At 43.4% G+C, this 20,471-nt stretch overlaps 1 protein-coding gene and 1 long non-coding RNA gene across 5 annotated transcripts in view; one reads left to right on the forward strand and one right to left on the reverse strand.

Moving 5' to 3' along the window:
• The window catches only part of CSMD1 (CUB and Sushi multiple domains 1), a 963,313-nt gene extending 944,153 nt beyond the window's left edge, over positions 1-19,160 (forward strand). For all 4 annotated transcript variants that reach the window (XM_083495378.1, XM_083495379.1, XM_083495380.1 and 1 more), the window contains 5 exons: positions 853-1,014; positions 2,426-2,538; positions 4,759-4,846; positions 5,631-5,763; positions 14,691-19,160. In XM_083495378.1, the coding sequence (XP_083351504.1) occupies positions 853-1,014; positions 2,426-2,538; positions 4,759-4,846; positions 5,631-5,763; positions 14,691-14,850 (656 nt within the window). In that variant the 3' untranslated portion in view covers positions 14,851-19,160. The remainder of the gene's footprint in view (positions 1-852; positions 1,015-2,425; positions 2,539-4,758; positions 4,847-5,630; positions 5,764-14,690) is intronic.
• LOC310703432 lies at positions 5,464-14,980 on the reverse strand. The gene is made up of 4 exons (XR_014524105.1): positions 14,887-14,980; positions 13,301-13,400; positions 11,516-11,554; positions 5,464-5,817 (listed from the first exon to the last, which is right to left on the reverse strand). It is a non-coding gene; the product is annotated as an uncharacterized lncRNA (long non-coding RNA).
• Positions 19,161-20,471: the final 1,311 nt, after the last annotated feature.

A 20,471-nucleotide genomic window follows, 5' to 3' on the forward strand; every position in this document is an offset into this window, starting at 1 on the left:
CCTCACTAATGCTCACCCTCCATTCTATATCGTATTTGGGGTGCTCCTTGAGGCTCTGCAGCCAGTGCAGCCGAAACGGTTGTGCGCCCCTAAATCTGCCTCTGTGTCAAACAGGGAAAGTTTTGCATGGACTACTATGTCATTGACATAGGATGTATGGTATTTTCTTAAGAGCGTAAATTCTGCTGTACTAGAAAATGAACGAAATGGCATAATGACACACATGACAATTGTCAGTATTTGAACATGCAGAATGGAGGTCTATGTAACTTACATCTTCACAAAAAATATGGGAATTGGGGGGTGGGGGACTGAGAAAGCAATATAGAAATCTGCAAGTTATGGCTGCAGATCTCTGCCTAATTTTTCATGCGTTCATCTAACTGAAGTCAATGAGACACTTAGGCATGTATAACTTCCGTCAAGAGTACACTCAAACTGCCTTGAATTTGTTCTAAAGGACAGTAAGGAGCGTTTCTCTTGGCAGTACAACTTGCATTACGACCAACTGATCGTTTCATCATTGTTCCAACGTATGATCCTAAATCCATTGGTAATAAAGAGGATATGTTTTCTCTCATGTATTTCTGGAGAAGCTGAAGTGAGAGATCCAAAGCAATTTGCTTTGGACTTCAGCTGCAGCAGGAAGATGTCACTATGCATAAAGAATCACCATAAGTTCATATACTCTATTATCATTGATACTATAAATATTTCAATACAACAAAGGTTTTGAAACAATGTGTGGACCCTCTAATAGTGAACTAAATAATGAATACGCAAAGAAGTAGAGAGACACATCTGCTTGCATTTTGTTGTAGTGATTTACTTCTTTGTTCATCTTTTCTCCAGTTCCTTCAGATGTATTTTTTATAAATTCATTGTGGAAAGGTTTTTATGAGCATCAAGGGAAAAGACAACCTGCAACTCTAACCGTTGACTGGTTCAATGCTACAAGCAGTAAAGTGAATGCTACATTCATTGAAGCATCTAGCACACAGCTCAAGCTATCAGGTGAGGTTTGAAATCCCATTTTGAAGCTGCAGTCAAGGTTTCGGAGACATGTTCCTACCTGTTTCTATTTACATGTAGTATGTGTAAGGTAGAAGAAGAGATCTATTTATGCTACTAGAAAGTCTTATACAGTGGTGCCCCGCAAGACGAATGCCTCGCAAGACGAAAAACTCGCTAGACGAAAGGGTTTTGCGGTTTTTGAGCTGCTTCGCAAGACGAATTTCCCTATGGGCTTGCTTCGCAAGACGAAAACGTTTTGCGTCTTTTGCAAGTTTGTTTCCTTTTTCTTAACACCGTTAATACAGTTGCGACTTGACTTCGAGGAGCAACTCATAGAACACGGTGTGGTAGCCTTTTTTGAGGTTTTTGGTGATTTTTGAAGCTTTTCCAAAACTTTCCCGACACTGTGCTTCGCAAGACGAAAAATTCGCTAGATGAAAAAACTCGCGGAACGAATTAATTTCGTCTTGCGAGGCACCACTGTATTGTGATACGACGCTTATAAATTATCCGGTTGCTTGCAGCTGAATCTGATGCATGAAATAGGTTTCGATTAAAATTATTATTGTTTGCTACCTCTATTAACCTGTAGAAGAAATCTCATCCTGTAGTCACCACACGTCCCCTTTGATACCTGGCAGTTAGGGGACATTGACATTTTGTTGCTGATGTAAATATAATAATATTTCTTTACATGCAAAGTTTGTGCCATTTTGCTAAGCTTTTCCATGCCAATGCTTTGTAAAAATAAACCTCTATATATCTTACTCCCACAAATTATCTCGGTAAATCCAATATATCCCATAGTTACTTCTAATTCAAAACATAGTCTTTTCCATGGCATGGTTTTATGGTCAGATCTAGCAATTGAAACATTTTTTGAAAATATCAGACAGACTCTGAAAAGCTCTGTGCACATTTGCAAGTTAATGCACACATTGAACTTACATTAGTTATCAACTGAGGGACAATATGGGTCCCTCAGCTTTGGAGTGGCCATACTGTTTTGTTTGCAACAGGTGCGTGTTTAAAGGGGGAGAGGGAAAACTGTTGTTAATGGAAGGTTTCCTGGTTGGTTTGCCTTTTCATTGCTCACGTGAAGGGGCTGCATGCTAGGCCAAAATGCTTGTTCATATCTCAGTTGATGATGCTAATATATGATAATCGGAGCATGACTTTTAAAAACTGGTTCAGAGGTGAACCATTGCTTTGAAAGCCGGTTTGTCGGAATACATTACACCATTTATTTCAATGCCGTAATATCTAATTACGTACAGTTTTTTTATGTAAATGAAGTTTAAGCTAGCTTAATGTTTTAAATCATTTACAGAAAAGATTAATATTTTGTTCAGTCTAAAAATACACAGAGTGAACATGTTTTAAAATGCACTTTCTATAATTTTCTTTGTAGGCGTTTACAAGAAAGAGGAAGCCCATTTGCTTTTGAAAGTCTATCAAATTAAAAATCCTAGAGAGGGTTCTGCAAGCAAGTTTGAAAATGACAAGTGGGCCTTAGATGGCTATGTAAGTAAACACAAAAGACGTTTATGTGACTCAAATGTTGTCCCCACCTAGTAGAATATCTCTTCTCTTCTCGTATATTTTTACATTAGTGGTGGTATGCATTTTGAAATGTATAAAACCCATCACTACTCCCTTGACTCCTTAAGAGAAGTATTTTTTTGCACACATCTGCTTTATTGCATTTAACATTGTTCCCAAAGAATGAGACACAGAACAGCTAAGATGGAAGATTTTGCTGGGCCAACTTTCTCATTGACTTTGGGATATTTTAAAATACTGGAACAGAATATTAATTTCCTTATGTGGTTTCCTTACTTTTGGGGGGCCTAATTTGAAGGCAGAAGTAATTATAATCTTCACTGAAGATTCTTGTGGAAAGCTATGAAATTGCAGAACTGCAATTTCCTAGAGTGTATTAACAATGTATCCGTTGTTCTTCCCAATTAAGAAATGTGTTTTGAGTTGGATCCAGTAACCAAGGTGTGCTTTCCCAGTCACTGTAAACATTTCGGGAGCCCAGGTTACTAACCAGATATGTATATGAGAGAAGGAAGAGGGACAGTGAGGAAGCTTTCTCTCTGCAGGATAGGACAGACACACTGATGTGTGAAAGGAGGGTGCGAAATGAGAAGACAGCTTCATCACTGTGCCCATCTCCTTTTCTTACATCTCCTCTCTGTCTTCCTCTCTGATGCAGAGAGTCATTACTAGGCAAGACATGTTGCTCAGCCTTTTCCTTTGTCTGTGTAAGGATCCAGCACTAAAAACCACGATACCAAGAGGAAGCGAGTGGTAATGGATAGGGAAGAGTTTCTTGACGTGCCACTCTTGTGACCTATCACTTCGTGCAATTTTCCAAAAGCAGCATTTCAGCAAAACTATACATGCATTCTTCTAAATAGAGCCTCTTTTGTAAAACTGTAAACTGCAGCTGAGGGGGACCCATTCCAAATTCGGACTGCAGCAGCTGGCCGTGGATTAAATTGTCTCTGTCCTCCTCACACCAGGGTCCTGATTCAACTGCTGCCAGTTAGATACCGGGTGAAATTCAAGGCATTGGTTTTGATGTATAAAGTCCTACGGAGCTTGAGACTAGGATACCTGAATGATCATCTCACCCCTTAAATGCACAGTCAATCATTGCATTCTGCATGTGAGAGCCATTCTGCACAATGTAAGAATTGTGCCTTTAGCATTGTACCCTCGCCATAATATTAGACAGGTGCCATCTCCATTGTCTTGAAGACCTGCCTTTAAACTGAGATCTTTCCTAGCCTGCCTCTGTTCTGGCATTGTTTTAAAGATGTTTTTATTGTTTCACCGCTTCTTGTTTCTGCCCTGGATTCCTTTGTGAGGAACAGCAAGACAAAAATACGATAAATATCATAAATAATAAATGAAATGGAGTTGCCAGTGTGAGATTTCCACTTTGGCACAGGCCAGACAAGTTGGACTCATGGCAACCTGAGAGTGTGGCATCTAGCCAGCCAGGCTCCATGCTGGGGCTGGAGCTCTTACTCAAGACCCCTTAGAGGACGCTCCTCATAATCTATGGCTCTAGCCCAAGGTAATCCAAACCAGAGCCCCTGGCACTTGTCATTTGCTGTTTTCTCCTCCTCCTCCAACCAGGACAAAAATCAAGGAGGAGGGAAGAGGGCTAAAGAAAGCATGTCTTGGAGGGCAGGTGGGACACCTCTGAGAGTTGCATCTTACCCCATAGCCTAGACCAGAGCTTTCCAAAATGTGTGTTGCAACACATTAGTGTGCCAGCTGCAGTGTGTGTGTTGCGTGAATGCTCCCCGTGCTCCTCCCGGAACTGGAAAGTGGTTAGTTTAACCTCCAGTCTGCTAGTAAAACTGAAATACTGTGTCACGAAATGATGCAGGTCTAAAAAGTGTGTCATCAACATGAAAAATTTGGAAGGCTCTGCCCTAGGTGTTCCTCATCTCTTCCATGGTAACTGCAGCATTCCTTTCAAATATTTCAGAATTTGTAATCTAACAAACGCTACAAATGCAAAAGGGTCTTTATCATGATGTATAGTTTTATGAGTCTTTTTGTTCAAATGAAAACCAGGATTTGTGTGTTATTATAAATGGCTGTTTTAACTATTCTGATGATTTTGTTTCATTGGTGTTATCAGTAATCATGAAATGCAAACAAACACAAAAGATGGTTCCATTGTCCACTCTTGATTTTAATGGTTTCTCTCCGTTCTAGGTGTCATCGGGACTCGACAGAGGTGTCTTCACATATCAAGGTGACATACACGGAAAAGATTTTGGAAGATTTATGCTCCAAAGACAAAGTAAGAATGCTGCTATAGCCCTATATAGTGTCATATAGTCTATTATTGAATACTGATAACCTCAAATCACTGTGCCACCACTGAAATAAATAAAAGCATATTTATTGTATTCAATTACTACCACATCTTCTCAATTAGTTTAAATGTGCCATTAAATCTCTAATTCAACTATTTCATGCTGCCACTTCATTTTTGATGCAACAGCAACCTAATAAGATAACTGCAGGATGCTTCTATGAAGACCATCAATGCAGAATGATGATTATAACAGTGCTTTAAATGGCTTTTACAACTTAGTCTTTAATATGTTCTGTGTTTAAATGACTTTGGTAGTCCTGGATTCTGCATGTATCTTCAAACTGTAAGAAAAAAGCCAGCTTGCATTTTCCAAGGTTATTAAGGGATATTGTTACCATTTGTGGATCAGATTAAATCTGAATATTCTGAATCCTTTTTTCAACCTTTGCCAGGAGATGGAGGTGATGAAGATGACAGAATTTACAGAGGGGGTGTGTGATGTTAGAATCTGTTGGAACCATGAGAACCCAATGGTTTGAGGAAAACAGCTGCGTGCGTTCATATAGGATTATATAGCTCCACACTTATTTATAGATCTAGACATTTTATACATGTTTATTGCATTTAGAAAATACATTGCATTCATACAAGTACTTTTTAAAAAATGTGCTTGTTTTGCCAGCCATACTTCTGCTGGATATACATGCTTATACTTGCATCCCTTAAAAAGATTATTTTCTTTCCCTTCCCTTCATTTTCTTTTCAGGTCCTTTAAGTGCGGGCGCAGATCATCCCAATCACTTCTATGGTACAAACAGCAGTTCTGTTGCAGCTGCAATCCTGGTACCGTTCTTTGCTCTAATATTATCAGGGTTTGCATTTTACCTCTACAAACACAGGTATGCTGGATCTAATCTCTTGTGACATATTTAATTAAGTGCACAAACTTCTGCCTGTTGAGAGTAGAGAGAAGAGAAAGCTTTAACAAAGATTAACTGCTCAATTTTTACAAGGTACAATTTGATAGCCCAAGCAGCAAGACAACAAGTAACATTTTGGTAGCTTCTAATGAAAATTGGTTGCAGATACAAACAAACACATGGGCGTGTGTTTAAGACTTTTCTTTCATGGAAAAACAAAACAAAATATTGAGGTTAGCCTACATCAGAAATGGGTAAACTGTGGCCCTCTGATTGTTGGACTACACACCCAATAATCTCTGACCATTGTTCAAGTTGGGCTGATGGGAGTTGGAGTCCAGCAACATTTGGAATAGCCTACCTATTTTGCAGTTTTGAAACAATACGCAAACACAGCCATGCTTTTTTGAGTTTGTATGCAGCTCAAGCCAAGTAATGGGTACAAACTGCATATATTTGGCTAAGTGTGGATAAAAATCCATATATTAAATACAAAATGATGTGGAGAGCTGCCCTTAAGATTGGAAAAATTAGAAACTGAGAGAAACCAAAATGGACAGATTTGGCCAAGTCTAAACTGGTGAGCTGCAGGTTTGGCTGGGCGATATTTGGTTTTCAGCAACTAAAACATCATGATATACTGATATATCATAATGTTTCAAATTGCCCAGCCCTACTCCATACCACTCCTGCTCATAGGAAGCAGAGCAGTAAGGTTGCTTGCTCTGCTGAGGGGCAGGTGAGGATGCCGGAGGGCTTGATCACCTGAGAAGCGGGCTTCCTTAAGCTGCCCACCTCTCTGCTGATCACTGCAATCTTAGCTGGCAACAAACTGCAACTTCCTGGCTGCAGACAGAGTGACTAGATGAGGTGCACTGCGCTGACATCAGCTAGGGAGGCACAATGTACCGTATTTTGCGCCCCCATAGGATGCTCCGGCCCATAGGACGCACCTAGTTTTTTGGGGGGGAAATAAAGAAAAATATTTTTATTTCCCCCCCCCCCCAGGTGCGGGGCTGGAAGAACCAGGTCGGGGAACAGTGGGAAGGCATGCTCTGCCTCCCGCTGTCCCCCGAGCTTGTGGGGCTGGCGATGGGGAGAAGTGCGCTGATCCCGGGACTGCAGGCAGCTCTGCGCCGCCATCCGGAGCGGGGCGGGACTTCGCGCCCGGCTCCCGGTGGCCACGCAGAGCTGCGCTGATCCCGGGACTGCAGGCAGCTCTGCGCCGCCATCCGCAGCGGGGCGGGACTTAGCGCCGCCGCACAGAGCTGCGCTGAGCCCAGGACTGCAGGCAGCTCTGCGCCGCCATCCGGAGCGGGGCGGGACTTCGCACCCGGCTCCCGGTGGCCGCGCAGAGCTGCCCTGATCCCGGGACTGCAGGCAGCTCTGCGCGGCCATCAGGAGCGGGGCGGGGCTTCGCGCCTGGCTCCCGGTGGCCACGCAGAGCTGCGCTGATCCCGGTACTGCAGGCAGCTCTGCGCCGCCATCTGGAGCGGGGCGGGACTTAGCGTCCCGCTCCCGATGGCCGCGCGGGGCTTCGCGTCCGGCTCCCGGTGGCCGCGCAGAGCTGCCCTGATCCCGGGACTGCAGGCAGCTCTGCGCCGCCATCCAGAGCGGGGCGGGACTTAGCGCCGCCGCACAGAGCTGCGCTGAGCCCTGGACTGCAGGTAGCTCTGCGCAACCCTCGGAGCCGGTCTCCCGAGGGTTGCGCAGAGCTTCCTGAAGCCTGGAGAGCGAGAGGGGTCGGTGCGCACCGACCCTTCTCGCTCTCCAGGCTTCACCGAAAGCCTGCATTCGCCCCACAGGACGCACACACATTTCCCCTTCATTTTTGGAGGGGGAAAAGTGCGTCCTATAGGGCGAAAAATACGGTATTTGCTGGCTGAAAAAGTCTGAAACTGGTATTGCGGTTTGACCATTGTACCAGTTTCAGACAATTAATTGTAACATTGCCCAGCCACAGGTTCACCAACCCTGCCTAGGCCTGAGCAATGGGTATTGAAACATCGCCCAAGACCAGTAAGGGCCCAGAGCACAATGGTGGTTTAACCCGGGGTATATTGCAAGTGAAACAGCCTCTACACCCAGCACGCTGAAGGAGAAATAAGCTGCAGTGGCAGAGGGACTCAGGAGCAGTGGCCGTTTCACTTGCAATATTCTTCACCAGGTGAAACCACCATTGTGCTCTGGCCCTCATACAACTGAGGGATGTAGCTTGTTCCTCCCTTGGCTCATTTTAACGTCTGCATTGAGGGGTATGCGGCTGCCTGCCCCTCAGCAGAGAAGTGTAATGGAGCCCCTATCCCACCACCAGGTTGTGTGAGGCACAGATGAGGTGGGGGCTCTGTTAGACTTCTGCACTGAGAAGCAGGCAGCCACACGCCCCTCAATGGAGAAAGAGGGAGCTCACCTGACCCACACGCACCCCGTGCCAAGGCAGTAGAGAATGAGGCAGGCACCGGCACAGCAGGGTAAAGGGACAGAGAAAGAGGCAGCCCCCAGGGAGCCAAAAAGCTGATCAAGCCCCCCCCCACTCCTTTTTGGCTCATGTGGGGCAGGTGGAGTAGCTTTCTATGAGAAAGAGGCAGCACCTCACCCACTGCCGCCATCTTGGCACAGGCAGGTTACCTCTTTCTCCCAGCAGAAAGAGACAACCCGCCCGTGTGAAGGCAAAGGCAGCTACCACTGCCTGGCTACCTTTGCCTGGGAGGGAGAGCTGTGTGTTTCATCCTGGTCACCCCAGGAGGGAGCCTCACCTCAGTACCTTGTTCCCTCCATGCACCAGACTGCCTCTTTCCCCATGAGGTGTCAGGGTGAAACCACCTCAGCTCTCCCAGTAGGATTGGTGGCAATTTAAGCTGGGATAAATGCATCTTGTTCCTCCCTCTTGTTTCAACATTCTGGTATATCACCAGATCACTGTTGAAAAGCTGACATCACCTGGCCTCCATTGTATCATACAAAATATACCGTATTTTTCGCCCTATAGGACACACTTTTTCCCCTCCAAAAATGAAGGGGAAATCTGGGTGCATCCTATGGGGTGAATGCAGGCTTCAGGAACACATCTGCAGCCTAGGCAGCCCTACGGGAGGTCCAGCAGGGATGTCTAGGCTGCGGATAGCAGCCTGCTGCCCGGCGGGCGGGGCGCCCTGAAGCAGAGCGCCCCCGCGCCAGGCAGACATCCGCAGCGTGGGGAGCCTTGCAGGAGTTCCCCGCAAGGCTCCCCACGCTGCGGATAGCAGCCTGCTGCCCAGCGCGAGGGGCGCCCTGAAGCAGAGCGCCCCTCGTGCGGGGCAGACATCGCCAGCCCCACAAGCTCGGGGGACAGCAGGGAGGCGCAACGCTGCCATCCCACTGTTCCTCGACCTGGTTCTGTTTCCCCGACCTGCTTTTGGGGGGGAAATAAAGGGATTTTTTTTCTTTATTTCCCCCCCCAAAAAACTAGGTGCGTCCTATGGGACGAAAAATACAGTATGTAGCACGTTAACAGTGCAATCTTCTACTCAGAAATAATACATTTTGAGTTTACCTTACTCCAAGCCATAGGATTGTAGCCTAAGGTTTATTAAACAGTGGACATGAGACAGCCAAAAGTCAACACTTTCAAGGGAGATATTGAAGCACATGCTTAATTTTTCCATTTAAATTTATGAGACTTGAAAGGGTTTCTGCATTGTGCCTTACATGTGCTGCCCCCTTCCCAGTGCCTTATGAATGTTAGAATTCAGATAAACAGACCCTACTAGTACATGCTGAGTGAGCTTATGGGGAGTGCTGCTAGAGTTGGTCTAACATGAGAATTGGGTATATAAAACAATTTATGTCCGAGAAGATAGATTAGTTTTAAATATGCATACATGCAACACTCTTAAAAAGTACTAGAAGTAACGGGTCCTGAATGTCCTAAACTACAACCCTGTTAAGAGACAAAATAACCTTCAGCAGAAGGACCATTTTTATGTCTTACAAAATTACGACTATGCGTAGTAGTTTTGAGCCAGGTGCCCCTGTCCTTGGAAGGAAGCTTGAATGCAAAGGGTGCTGCTGCATGTTTAGGATGCTAACCCGACCATCCTCATCCAGGAACCAGGGCTGACTGCTACAGCACTTTACTACACTTTAAGCTATAGTCCCAGCTCAGAGGCCAAGACTTTTTAGCTTAGAAAAACCATGCACGTTTAGTTTCTGCTAGTGACACCTGCATTCTCTACAACCTCTGAGGCCTTAAGTATCGGGTGTGCAAATTTATACACACAACACTTCTTTTCAGCTGGAATTCACCAGAATGGCGTCTCAGCTAGGCCTTGGAAATGAGGAGAGAGACCTGACCAGACTCAGCAAAGGTCCACTGGACCTCCAGCTCACGAGGAGACCCTCTCCGAAGGGAACATCCTCTAGAGATGGTCTCCTCATGAGCCAGGGACACAACGGGGCCTCTCAGCTGGCTCACGGGAACGCCCCCCCCCCAACGTCAGGCTTGACCCGGGAGTGGAGCTGCAGCTGGTGGCATTGGGTTGTCACACGAGGAAGCTGTCTCTGCAGCCCCCCTGTTGGGCTGCTGCCACCACCTTTGCACGCATGGGTGGGGAGGGCAGGGTGACAGAGGTAGGCTTCCTCTGGCTCATGAGGAGACCCCCTACCCAAATATATCTTTGGGTTCTGGAGTGGATCTTTTGAGGGAGGCGTTCCAGCACTTTTCAGTCTGGAAAAACACTGGATATAAACGACAGCAGCCCTTCTTAGTCAAATGGCCAGACAGAGAGAAAGTCAACATCGTGCTATTGCAACATCCCTTCTCTCTCCCCACCCCTGGGTGCTGTTCCAGGGGCTTTCTTCACCCCCCCCCAAAGGACCCATTGCACTCATGAAAGTCCTTATGCAGGGCTTTCTCTGACAGAATGAATTAGTTGACTCCTTCCCTTGGTAAACAACCCTATAGGACAACACAAACACAGCTAGGATATATAGTCTTCTATAGGCTTACCTGGGGGGATTATCTCAGAGGGGCTGTTTCTATTTTATTTTATTTTATTTAAAAAAGGTTTAAAAATTCTCTTATTTTTATCATAGCATTTACTTTGATGGAATATCTATATTAATTCAGTTCAATTGTCTAACTTCAAATAAAATGAGTTTTTTGAGGGATTGGGTTCTATTTAATTATATAATTATATTCATAAAAAATTAACACTTAATGTAGGGTAGAAAAGTCTTATATATCACTACTGTTTTAATCCCTTCCTTTCAGCTCAGCATACGTTTTGTTGAAATTTGAGTAATTGAACAAAAGCAAATAGTTTTGAAATCAAATATTTCTCTATTGTTGTTGTGTGTTGTCTGATACAGAGCATTAAACAGCTACTAGTTTGTTTTGGCTCACCTCTAAAAATAAAATGTTTCCATTTTGCTTACATTTGTCTATTATTCACAGTACTGTCTAATATGGGCAAACCCCACCCCCCATTTACATGGGGGTTACGTTCTGAGGCACCACGTGCATCAGTGAAATTGCGTATATATGAAACATTATTGAAAAAGCCTGTGAATTCTGTCCCTTTCTGTGACGTTTTTGGTCACTTCCGGGTTCGGCACAATGTGTGTATACACTTACTGAAAGCTTGTAAATAGGGTGTTGCCTACATAGCTTTAATAGGAATTCAGAACAATATTTTTCAACTTTGCCCAACTACAGTAGGGCATTTAAAAAAAAACAAAAAACTTTACATACCTCTTCATGATCAAGTTTTTTCAGTACATATCTGGGTATCTGAAATGATTTTTTTTTAAAAAAAACACCTATGAATACAGTGGTACCTTGGGTTACAGACGCTTCAGGTTACAGACTGGGCTAACCCAGAAATAGTATCTCGGGTTAAGAACTTTGCTTCAAGATGAGAAAAGAAATCATGCTCCGGCGGCAGCGGGATGCCCCATTAGCTAAAGAGGTACCTCAGTTTAAGAACAGTTTCAGGTTAAGAATGGACCTCCGGAATGAATTAAGTTCTTAACCCAAGGTACCACTGTATAACAGATTAAAACATGTTCTTACTAAAGTTTTATAGAATGATCACAGAAGCCAATGTGGTGCTGTTACTGAAGCATGAGACTGTGGTAAAATGCTATGCACACACAGCTTTATACAAGGAGGGCTTTCCTAATCCCCTCTAAAAGGAAATGAATAGTTTGTGGCCCTAATGGGATGAGTTCTAGAACTACCCAAGAGTTCTAGAACTACCCAAGAGTTCTAGAACTACCCAAGAGTTCTAGAACTACTAGGGGGCAGAGGCAAACCTTCCAGTTTCAGGCCCTTACACCTTGTCAGGTGCCACCTGATGGGAAGGGGCTTTGGGAGAATTGCGAGGAGCTGCTCCTGGAATGGAGAAACTGAAAATCAAAGCATGAATGGAGCGGTCACTCCTGCCAGTCTGAATCCTGGCCCTGGGCTGTCGCTCAAATAAACAGGGAATCCTCTGCTTGTGCAGAGCCCCATGTCTTCACCTGCCCCCATGGCCACTCTAGAACTATTTGATTGCAGTTCTGACCACAGGATTGCAACCCATTTCCCCCAGTCAGCCCACTACAGTCTCAAGAAACTTTGAAATTATTTTCAGTATATTAATGAAAGGAATGACAGTAAACCCTGCTGCTAAAATTCAGAAACATTGCAGCTATTTGTGGCTATTGAAACCAATTTTTTAAAATGACCAAAAGGGGAAATGATTTGAAGGCATTTCTTGCCATTTAGCAGGCTTTTAAGAACTCGAAAGAAAACATTCAGAACCTACCAGGAAGCAATTCCCATCTGTTCCATTCCACTTTTGGCAGCATCTACTACTACATTGCTTGAAGTGTTTATTTCACTTAAAGTTGGGATTAATGATTAAATCTAGCAGAGAAATGAAGGTATTTTTGCCCTACAGTTTAGCAGACTGAATAGCAGACTGCAGTAAAAGGAATAGATTTTTTTCCTCCTGTACTATTAGTAGGAAATGTTATGAATTAAGTGATAATGAGCTTTCATCTTTTCCCTGCCATGGTTTTTGCATGTTTTCTTCACAAGAAATAAGATACATAAATTGTGAAGTTGGTGACAACGCTTTCCAAGAGAAAAAAACTACCTATTGCACCTTTGTAATAGTGGAGAATGCCAAATTACAGTGGACCCTCTGGATACAAATGTAATTCATCCTGGGGGTCCGTGCGCACCCTGAAAAATCTGTATCCAGAGGCGCTGCTTCTGCGCACGCACACGGCCCGATAGAGCACATGCGCGCAGAGCGCTTCTGCGCATGTGCGAGCGGCGAAACCCAGAAAAATAATTCCAGGTTTGCTGCTTTCGCAACCCAAAGTTTACATTACTTGAAAGTACCGTAACCCAAGGATCTACTGTACATGCTTCATCTTGTTTCTCTTTGGTCCCTGTCTCTTCCTCTCTTCCCCCCTTCTCTCTCTTACACACACCGGGGGTGGGGTGGGTGGGTGAGACATGGTAGTTGGCTCCCTATAGTGCTACCTTATGCCACTGGCGAGTCTGTACGAAGGAAGCAATCCCCTGGTCTTCCATTCCATCTTCAGATTACTCCTATGCCATTGTCCAGTAAAGAGTATAGCAACTGCAGATAATAAAAAGATAGAAACAATAAAACTACAATTAGATAAAAGTATCAAAACAGTTAATATCTAAATATTAAGATATTAAAGCAATATCTTAAGAAAATCAGCCGAACAGATGAAAAAAAATACAATCTAAACAGATTATGCAGCCAAAACTGTCTTGCATAATTTGAAGTGTGTAAGGTGATTTGACTAGTCTGCTCACCTCTCTTGGTGTGTCGGCATTGCTGGACAGAAAAGGCTTCACAGGGGCCCCAACGGTGGAATTCAAACGGCATTGCCCTTCTTGATAGGTGGCGGGGGCCTATGCCCCCACCTCCTATCAGGAGCTAGATACCCTGCACCCTGCATTGGCGAATGGGGATGCAGGCTAGACGTGGGCAGAGCCAGGGGCAGAGCCAATGGAATCAACAATGGGCTTCCCTCGGATCCGCTCCCTGCCCATTGAAGCAGCCCACACCTGGGGCACAGCCTGTTTGTTCCTGTGCCGGGTTTTCCTGCTTCTTTGTAGGATCAGGCCCAGAGTTTGCTGTGTTGCTCTCTGCTGCATGAGGCTTTTGCCATTTGCCTTTGGCTCTAGCAAGCCTCATTTGATGTAAGTCTTAAGAACTCCCGCCTGGACTGACAACTTCCAGGCAGGCCAGAAGTATTTAGATCGCCCAATGCCCAAGCCAAACCTCTTTCATCTGTATTCAATAAAGTTGTGGCCTGTTTTTACCCAAAACCTAGTCCGATTGGTCTCTTATTTATATGGGTTGGGGTATGGGAAGTCTGATGCCTTGTCCTGCAAGTAGTGTTTCAGTTTACATTTAATCTGGCAAAGGCAGATTAGGGGGTTTGCTTTAAAATATGGACATATTTCTTCTCCAGCCCTACTCACGGCTACTGCAGTGTTTTAAACAACCTCATGCCCTTCAGGTACACAAGTACCGGGTCCTAAGCTGTTATTTCCTTAGTGGGAGAAAGAGTACCTGTTTTCAGGTGAAAACAGACCCATAGAACCGGCCTAAAACAGAGCCTAGTGATGTGGGAAGCCGCTCTCATGCAATTTGGATACATGTGAAACCGGTCTACAGCTTTTACTTTTTTTGATGCTTTGGTAATTGACAACTCTTTGTTCTCTGGGCTTACAAGTGAGGCAAACTGCCAACCATTTTAAGCAGCAGGCACTTCTGGGAGCTTAATAGCGTTTAGACGTCAGGATCTTTATAAATTGCTTTAGTTGTACCATGTTATTTACAATGGCTGAGGCTCTGATTTTTTATCCTCCTCTTCCCTCCCCTCTCCAGAACAAGACCAAAAGTGCAGTACAATGGTTATGCTGGACATGAAAACAGCAATGGACAAGCGTCATTTGAAAATCCTATGTATGATACAAACTTAAAGCCCACAGAGGCAAAAGCTGTGCGGTTTGACACAACTCTGAACACAGTTTGTACAGTGGTATAGCCTTCAGTGCCCAGTTTGACTGATTCATAGCCATACCTCTGATGGACAAGCAGTAATTCCTTTGGTGCCATATACCAGTTTCCCTTCTCTAGGCTTCGCTGCTGTAATCTTTTAACATCTACCGGCATAGACGCAGCAAGGCTTTCTGGTGAAACGTCAAGTCTTCTGGGGAATCAAGACCAAGATAATTTCTTCATCTCAAAGGTGGATTTGAAATACCTGGCTGCATTTGCTCCAAATCAAGGCACACTTTGAAGGAAGACTGCCAAGTCATATCCATCTGTCATATTTAAATGCCTCAGACTTTCACATTTGTAAGTGGCTGGATGCCTTTCAATGCAATCTTCTGGGCACTCGGATCACTCCGTTGGGAACTGTGACAAAAAATAGCACCATAAATTATCACCAGAAATAAGAACATTCAGGAGGAGATTTAAACAACAACAACAAAAAAGAAGTTTTCTTGAAGGAGAAGACAAGACAACCTTCCTCGGGGGCTGCACACATCTACAAAATGCTTTACCATTGAAATCTTGTCAACTGTTAGAACAACCCTACAGTATATCTCAGATATTCATACATAAGGCAGTCTACAAACTTCCCAGTCAGCTGTTGTATTGCAAAATGTTAATGCACAATTTTTTGCACTAGTGTGGTATGAATGACTGAGTATGATACTGGTTAAAAACAAAAACAAAATATACAGGGTTTATACACACTATCCATTGTATATAAGCATTTACTCTCTTTTTTTTCCTGTGACGCATTCCATAATAATTTTACCCAGCACGTATGTTATACAATGACTCCTTCCCCTATTCCTGGCAGAGTGACTTGTGACTATGAAGAGACTATATTTTGGTTTATTTTCCATGTAAACTCCAGTACAACCCAGCCAGATTTGGGGGTGGTGGGGTGGGAAGCCCATGTTTACAAATCTTCATCCCCAGCCTTGTTTCAGTTTTCTCTCTCACTTCATTCTTTTTTCTCAGCATCATACTCTGTAACAGCAGGGGAGTCAGGCAGCTACTGCTGCTTGCCATGTACAAAATGTGAATAGTAATTTATTTTAGATAGTTCATAAAGCCTGTGGGCCCGTGCTCACAATACAGTCTTCCCTTTTGCATTTGTTTGCCATCTTTTTTTTCCACGTGGAACTACATTCTTTTCTAATGTTACACAGAACTTACAAATGCATTGCAAGAGAGTATGTAAAACTCGAGCCACATCCAACATGCAAGCCGCCACTGCAACCACTACGCTTTCCAATGGGGTGTCTGTATGTGTGTGAATGTGTGAATGTCTTTGTTGGCTACATTTTAACCAATACTGCTTGATGCTTTTGTAATCACACAGCTTGACAGAGCAAGTTTGAGATGTACATGGAAAAACTCCTCAAAGTTACTGTAGCAAGGGTTGCTGCTAGCTTCTCAAAACAAAAATGGGGACATGGCAAAATTAACTGACAGGTTGTTGATTCACCCAAGTCTTTTACCTATAGTACTAACTCATGGGTGGCACAGAGAGAAGGATAAGAAAACTACGGGGATAGCTGTGGCGTGATTAGACCTCTGTTGCTGCCTACTCCTCAGCTCAGTAGGCTAGGGTGAAAACCAGAAACAAGGGAGCCATAGTGGCACCAGTACATACTTTGACCTTCCTTTATGTCAGAACTTTCCAAAAATGTTGGCCGCACCCACACTAATTTAATCAAACCAACTATGTTACTTTTCAAAAATTATATTCAGTTTTATACTGTATTTCTATTGGTTTCTGACAGAGGGACAAACACCACTGTACATCGCCAATGATTTGCCAGCTGACATTTAAAAACAAACAGAATGATTTATATTAATATTCTGACACCTTCACATCAAGTACACAGGCCAGGTTCCAAAAACCTGCACTACTGGTTCCACACACCGAAAGGATCTTTGGAGTTGTGCTTCCCAAACATTACCCCCAGAAAGTCATATGTCAAACCACTTTTGACGAGGCTTTCAAAAGCAGGTTGTCATACGGCAGGGGCAATTTTTATTCCTTGTTCAAAGTGGGGGGAGGCAGGAATTCCACTGGGCACATTCAAGCCCTTGGGCAACTCAAGTAGCTCTTTGGATCCAGTCCATTATGAACCCCGACACCAAACTAAACCAATCACCAAAAATAAGCATTAGCAGAAAAGAATATATATCAGTTTATGTTAAATAGCAAGAAAAAGTTTGCAGGGCAATCTTTGATCAAAGTGGGAAAACTTACATGATTTTTGATGGAAGATACCAGCAATGCCAATAAGTTTAGCTTCTTCATCTTTTTTTAAAGAAAAAATGTTTAATATTAGAAACCTTGGCACTGTCTGGACATTTGTGCTTTGCTTTAGAGGCAGATTACTTTTTTATTATCCCACGTGCATTTACAATTTTATATGATATCTGACAGATTTGGGCATTCTCTGGAAGGACAACAGTGATCGGAACAAAATAGCCCCCCTTGCATAAAGAAGCATTGCTTCCAGTGTAGATTGCACTGTTGTATAGTGGAGAAAGGGAAACACTGAATTGCTGCCTCTGAAGTCACTTTATTTCAATATTAGTGGTGGCAGATGTAACCAAAGTCATGGGGGCGGGGCGGGAGAGAATACAAAATATGAAGGGAGAATGGGTTTGGGTTCTCCTCCCACCCCCAATTCTTACCCTGTCTGGATGAAGAGTAAGAAGAAGGAAAGTTTTGTAAAATAGTGTTATCACCCTATGTCCTGGGTTGGGAGATCAAGTGCACTTATCTGCACACGTGGATCTCTTGTATATTGCAGGGTGGGGAGCTGGTTCACTTCAATGGACTGGGCTGCACATGAGAAAACAAGTCTGCGCATGGGTTGGCTCCATTCACTGCAATGAACTGGGGGAGTGTTTCAGACAAAGGAGCTCCATGGATGAGCCAGAAAAATTCATTAGACTCTAATGAATTCTAATAATTCATTAGAGCACGGTTTTCAACTTTTCATTCTTTAGAATCTGAAAATCCTAACTTGATTTATTCTAGGGAAGTATAATTAAACAAGAAATAAGGCTGTTCACGTTAGAGTAATAAACCATCACCTTTTTTTTTTTTTACTTAATGGAGGCAAAACAACCATTTCTCTCTGATATGCTCCAATCTTCAGTTGTTACTGAACTTCTTGTCTGCAGTGTCACTCATTTCAGTGAAACTACAGAACAGAACATTGGTTCGTACCCACACAGCATATCTAGAGATACAGCCCTACCTAATAAAATAGGTCCATGGCTGTGTGTGTGTGTGTGTGTGTGTGTGTGTGTGTGTGTGTGTTCCCCCCTTTGTCACCTCTGTGCCTATCTCTTGAAGGTTTTCTGTTCCCTTTGGTTTTGTTACAGTTGCGTTGGATTGCACACGGACCAGGTTAAATCTTCCATTTCTAGCACTCCTTTTTCAGGCTCCATGCTTGCCCAGACACGCATCAGGTGCATCACCCCAACAGCCCAGATCTTCAAAGTGCCACCCCAAAGTCCATTCACTTGAGTAGACCCTGAATTGCAGAGTGACTTGAATAGTAAAATTGAGGTCTCTCGTAGTACGGTCATGCCAAAGGCAGTATGAAATCTCTGTGATGTGTTTACTGTTGACTCTTTCCCCAGAAAGGACCAGAATGATTATGATAAAGCAAAGGTAAACATACTCAAAGAAAGAACAATCAAAAACAGGTTATGTGCTTCAAAGCTGTTTAAATCTGCTGCTTGTATCACCCATCTTGCCTTTCTCCAGGCTAGCTGCAATAATTTTTTTCTTCTGTAATATATTTTGTAAACAAAACAAAAAAAAGCTGTTATTAAAGAAGGGGGGAGGGGGGGAAAGCTGGCATTATGATCAAATCAATCTAATTTTCATTCCCAGTACTCCATTTTGCCATTTCACGACATGCTGCTGTGACATGAAGTAGGTGCAAAAGAACTTTTTTGTACAGAGATATATTTTTTATGAAAAATTTGTAAAATTATTAAATATGCTGTACTTTTTGATTAATGTAGGTAAATTGTTAAAAAAATGTTTTTACAATACAAAAGGAGAAAAAAAAATCCTGTAATTTTTTCCCAATACTGTAAAATGCACCATCTTTAGCTGAATTTTCAGTTCTGAACCTATTACACTTGTATTAATATTAAAGTGGCCTGTTCAAAATATACAGTAATTTTTTTGGCAAAAGAAATATAAAAGACTGTAATATAGCCTGTGCAATGCCACCTATCTTGAAAGCAAATTCAAAGTTCTAATTAAATATTTAATTTTAGATTTCCAGATTACTGTGTAGCACTGTACTGTTCTTATAGTCTTATTTTATTCACTTGAAATTGAAGAATTTCTACTAACCAAGTTTAAAAGAAGGTACTTGTGTAAATGTAGGGCCATACTGACATCAGAGTTTGCTACTCAAAGTGATGTGCCTTTATATGTCTGAAGAAATACGTCTATTTCTATGAAGTGTTCTTTGCCTCCTTGTATCTTTGGGCACAAAATCTGTGGAATATTTTCACTATCCTTACTTCTCTTATTTACAATTCCTGCACTTCTTGGAAACGTCATGTGCATTGTGAATTATTCAGAGGATATGCCATGTTTCTGGACACTTCCAGACTGCCACTATTTTGTGAGTGGAACTCAAACACATTCTGACAAATTAAGGCTGCACAATTAAAATGGAATTTGCAGTCTTGCACAAAAATCCGCTCATCCTTAATGGACTTTTTGTGGTAAAAGAAGGTGATGGGAAAATAAATACACTAGAAAGTGTGAGAGAGTAAAAGCTGCTTGGCAAAGCATCATATAAGCTCCCCACAAATAAATGAGAACAAATGCTCAATAAACTGGTCACCTCAAAGCAACCTCAGATGGTGTCCCAGTTTCCATTCCTTTTTGTTGCCCTTGCCTTAAGCACACCCACAATTTGTGAAAGGGAGAAAAAATACACCTGGATGTACAAGCTCTCATGGGTAAAGGTAAAGGGACCCCTGACCATTAGGTCCAGTCACGGACAACTCTGGGGTTGCGGCGCTCATCTCGCTTTATTGGCCGAGGGAGCCGGCGTACAGCTTCCGGGTCATGTGGCCAGCATGACTAAGCCGCTTCTGGCGAACCAGAGCAGCGCACGGAAATGCCGTTTACCTTCCTGCCGGAGCGGTACCTATTTATCTACTTACACTTTGACATGCTTTCAAACTGCTAGGTTGGCAGGAGCAGGGACTGAGCAACGGGAGCTCACCCCGCCGTGAGGATTCGAACCGCCGACCTTCTGATCGGCAAGTCCTAGGCTCTGTGGTTTAACCCACAGCGCCACCCGCGTCCCATGCATAGACTACCCTAAAAGATGCCAGCAACAGGCTGCTTTGCTTGTTTAGGTTGCATGTTAGGATTTGCCAAGATGTCACCCAATCCAACTCCAGGAGCCCAAAGAAAGAAAGCATATAAGCACACATCAATATAACTTTTTAGGCCCAAAACATTTCAATTAGGCACTGTGAACAAAGGCACTCTTGTGTTCTTCAAGTGACAAACTGAACTACTTGTGCAAAGTGATGCACATCATCATTAAAGAAAAGATGAACAGGCTTGAC

This window comes from Podarcis liolepis (assembly GCF_965112155.1).
Source record: "Podarcis liolepis genome assembly, chromosome: 3".
NCBI classification, from domain to species: Eukaryota; Metazoa; Chordata; class Lepidosauria; order Squamata; family Lacertidae; genus Podarcis; species Podarcis liolepis.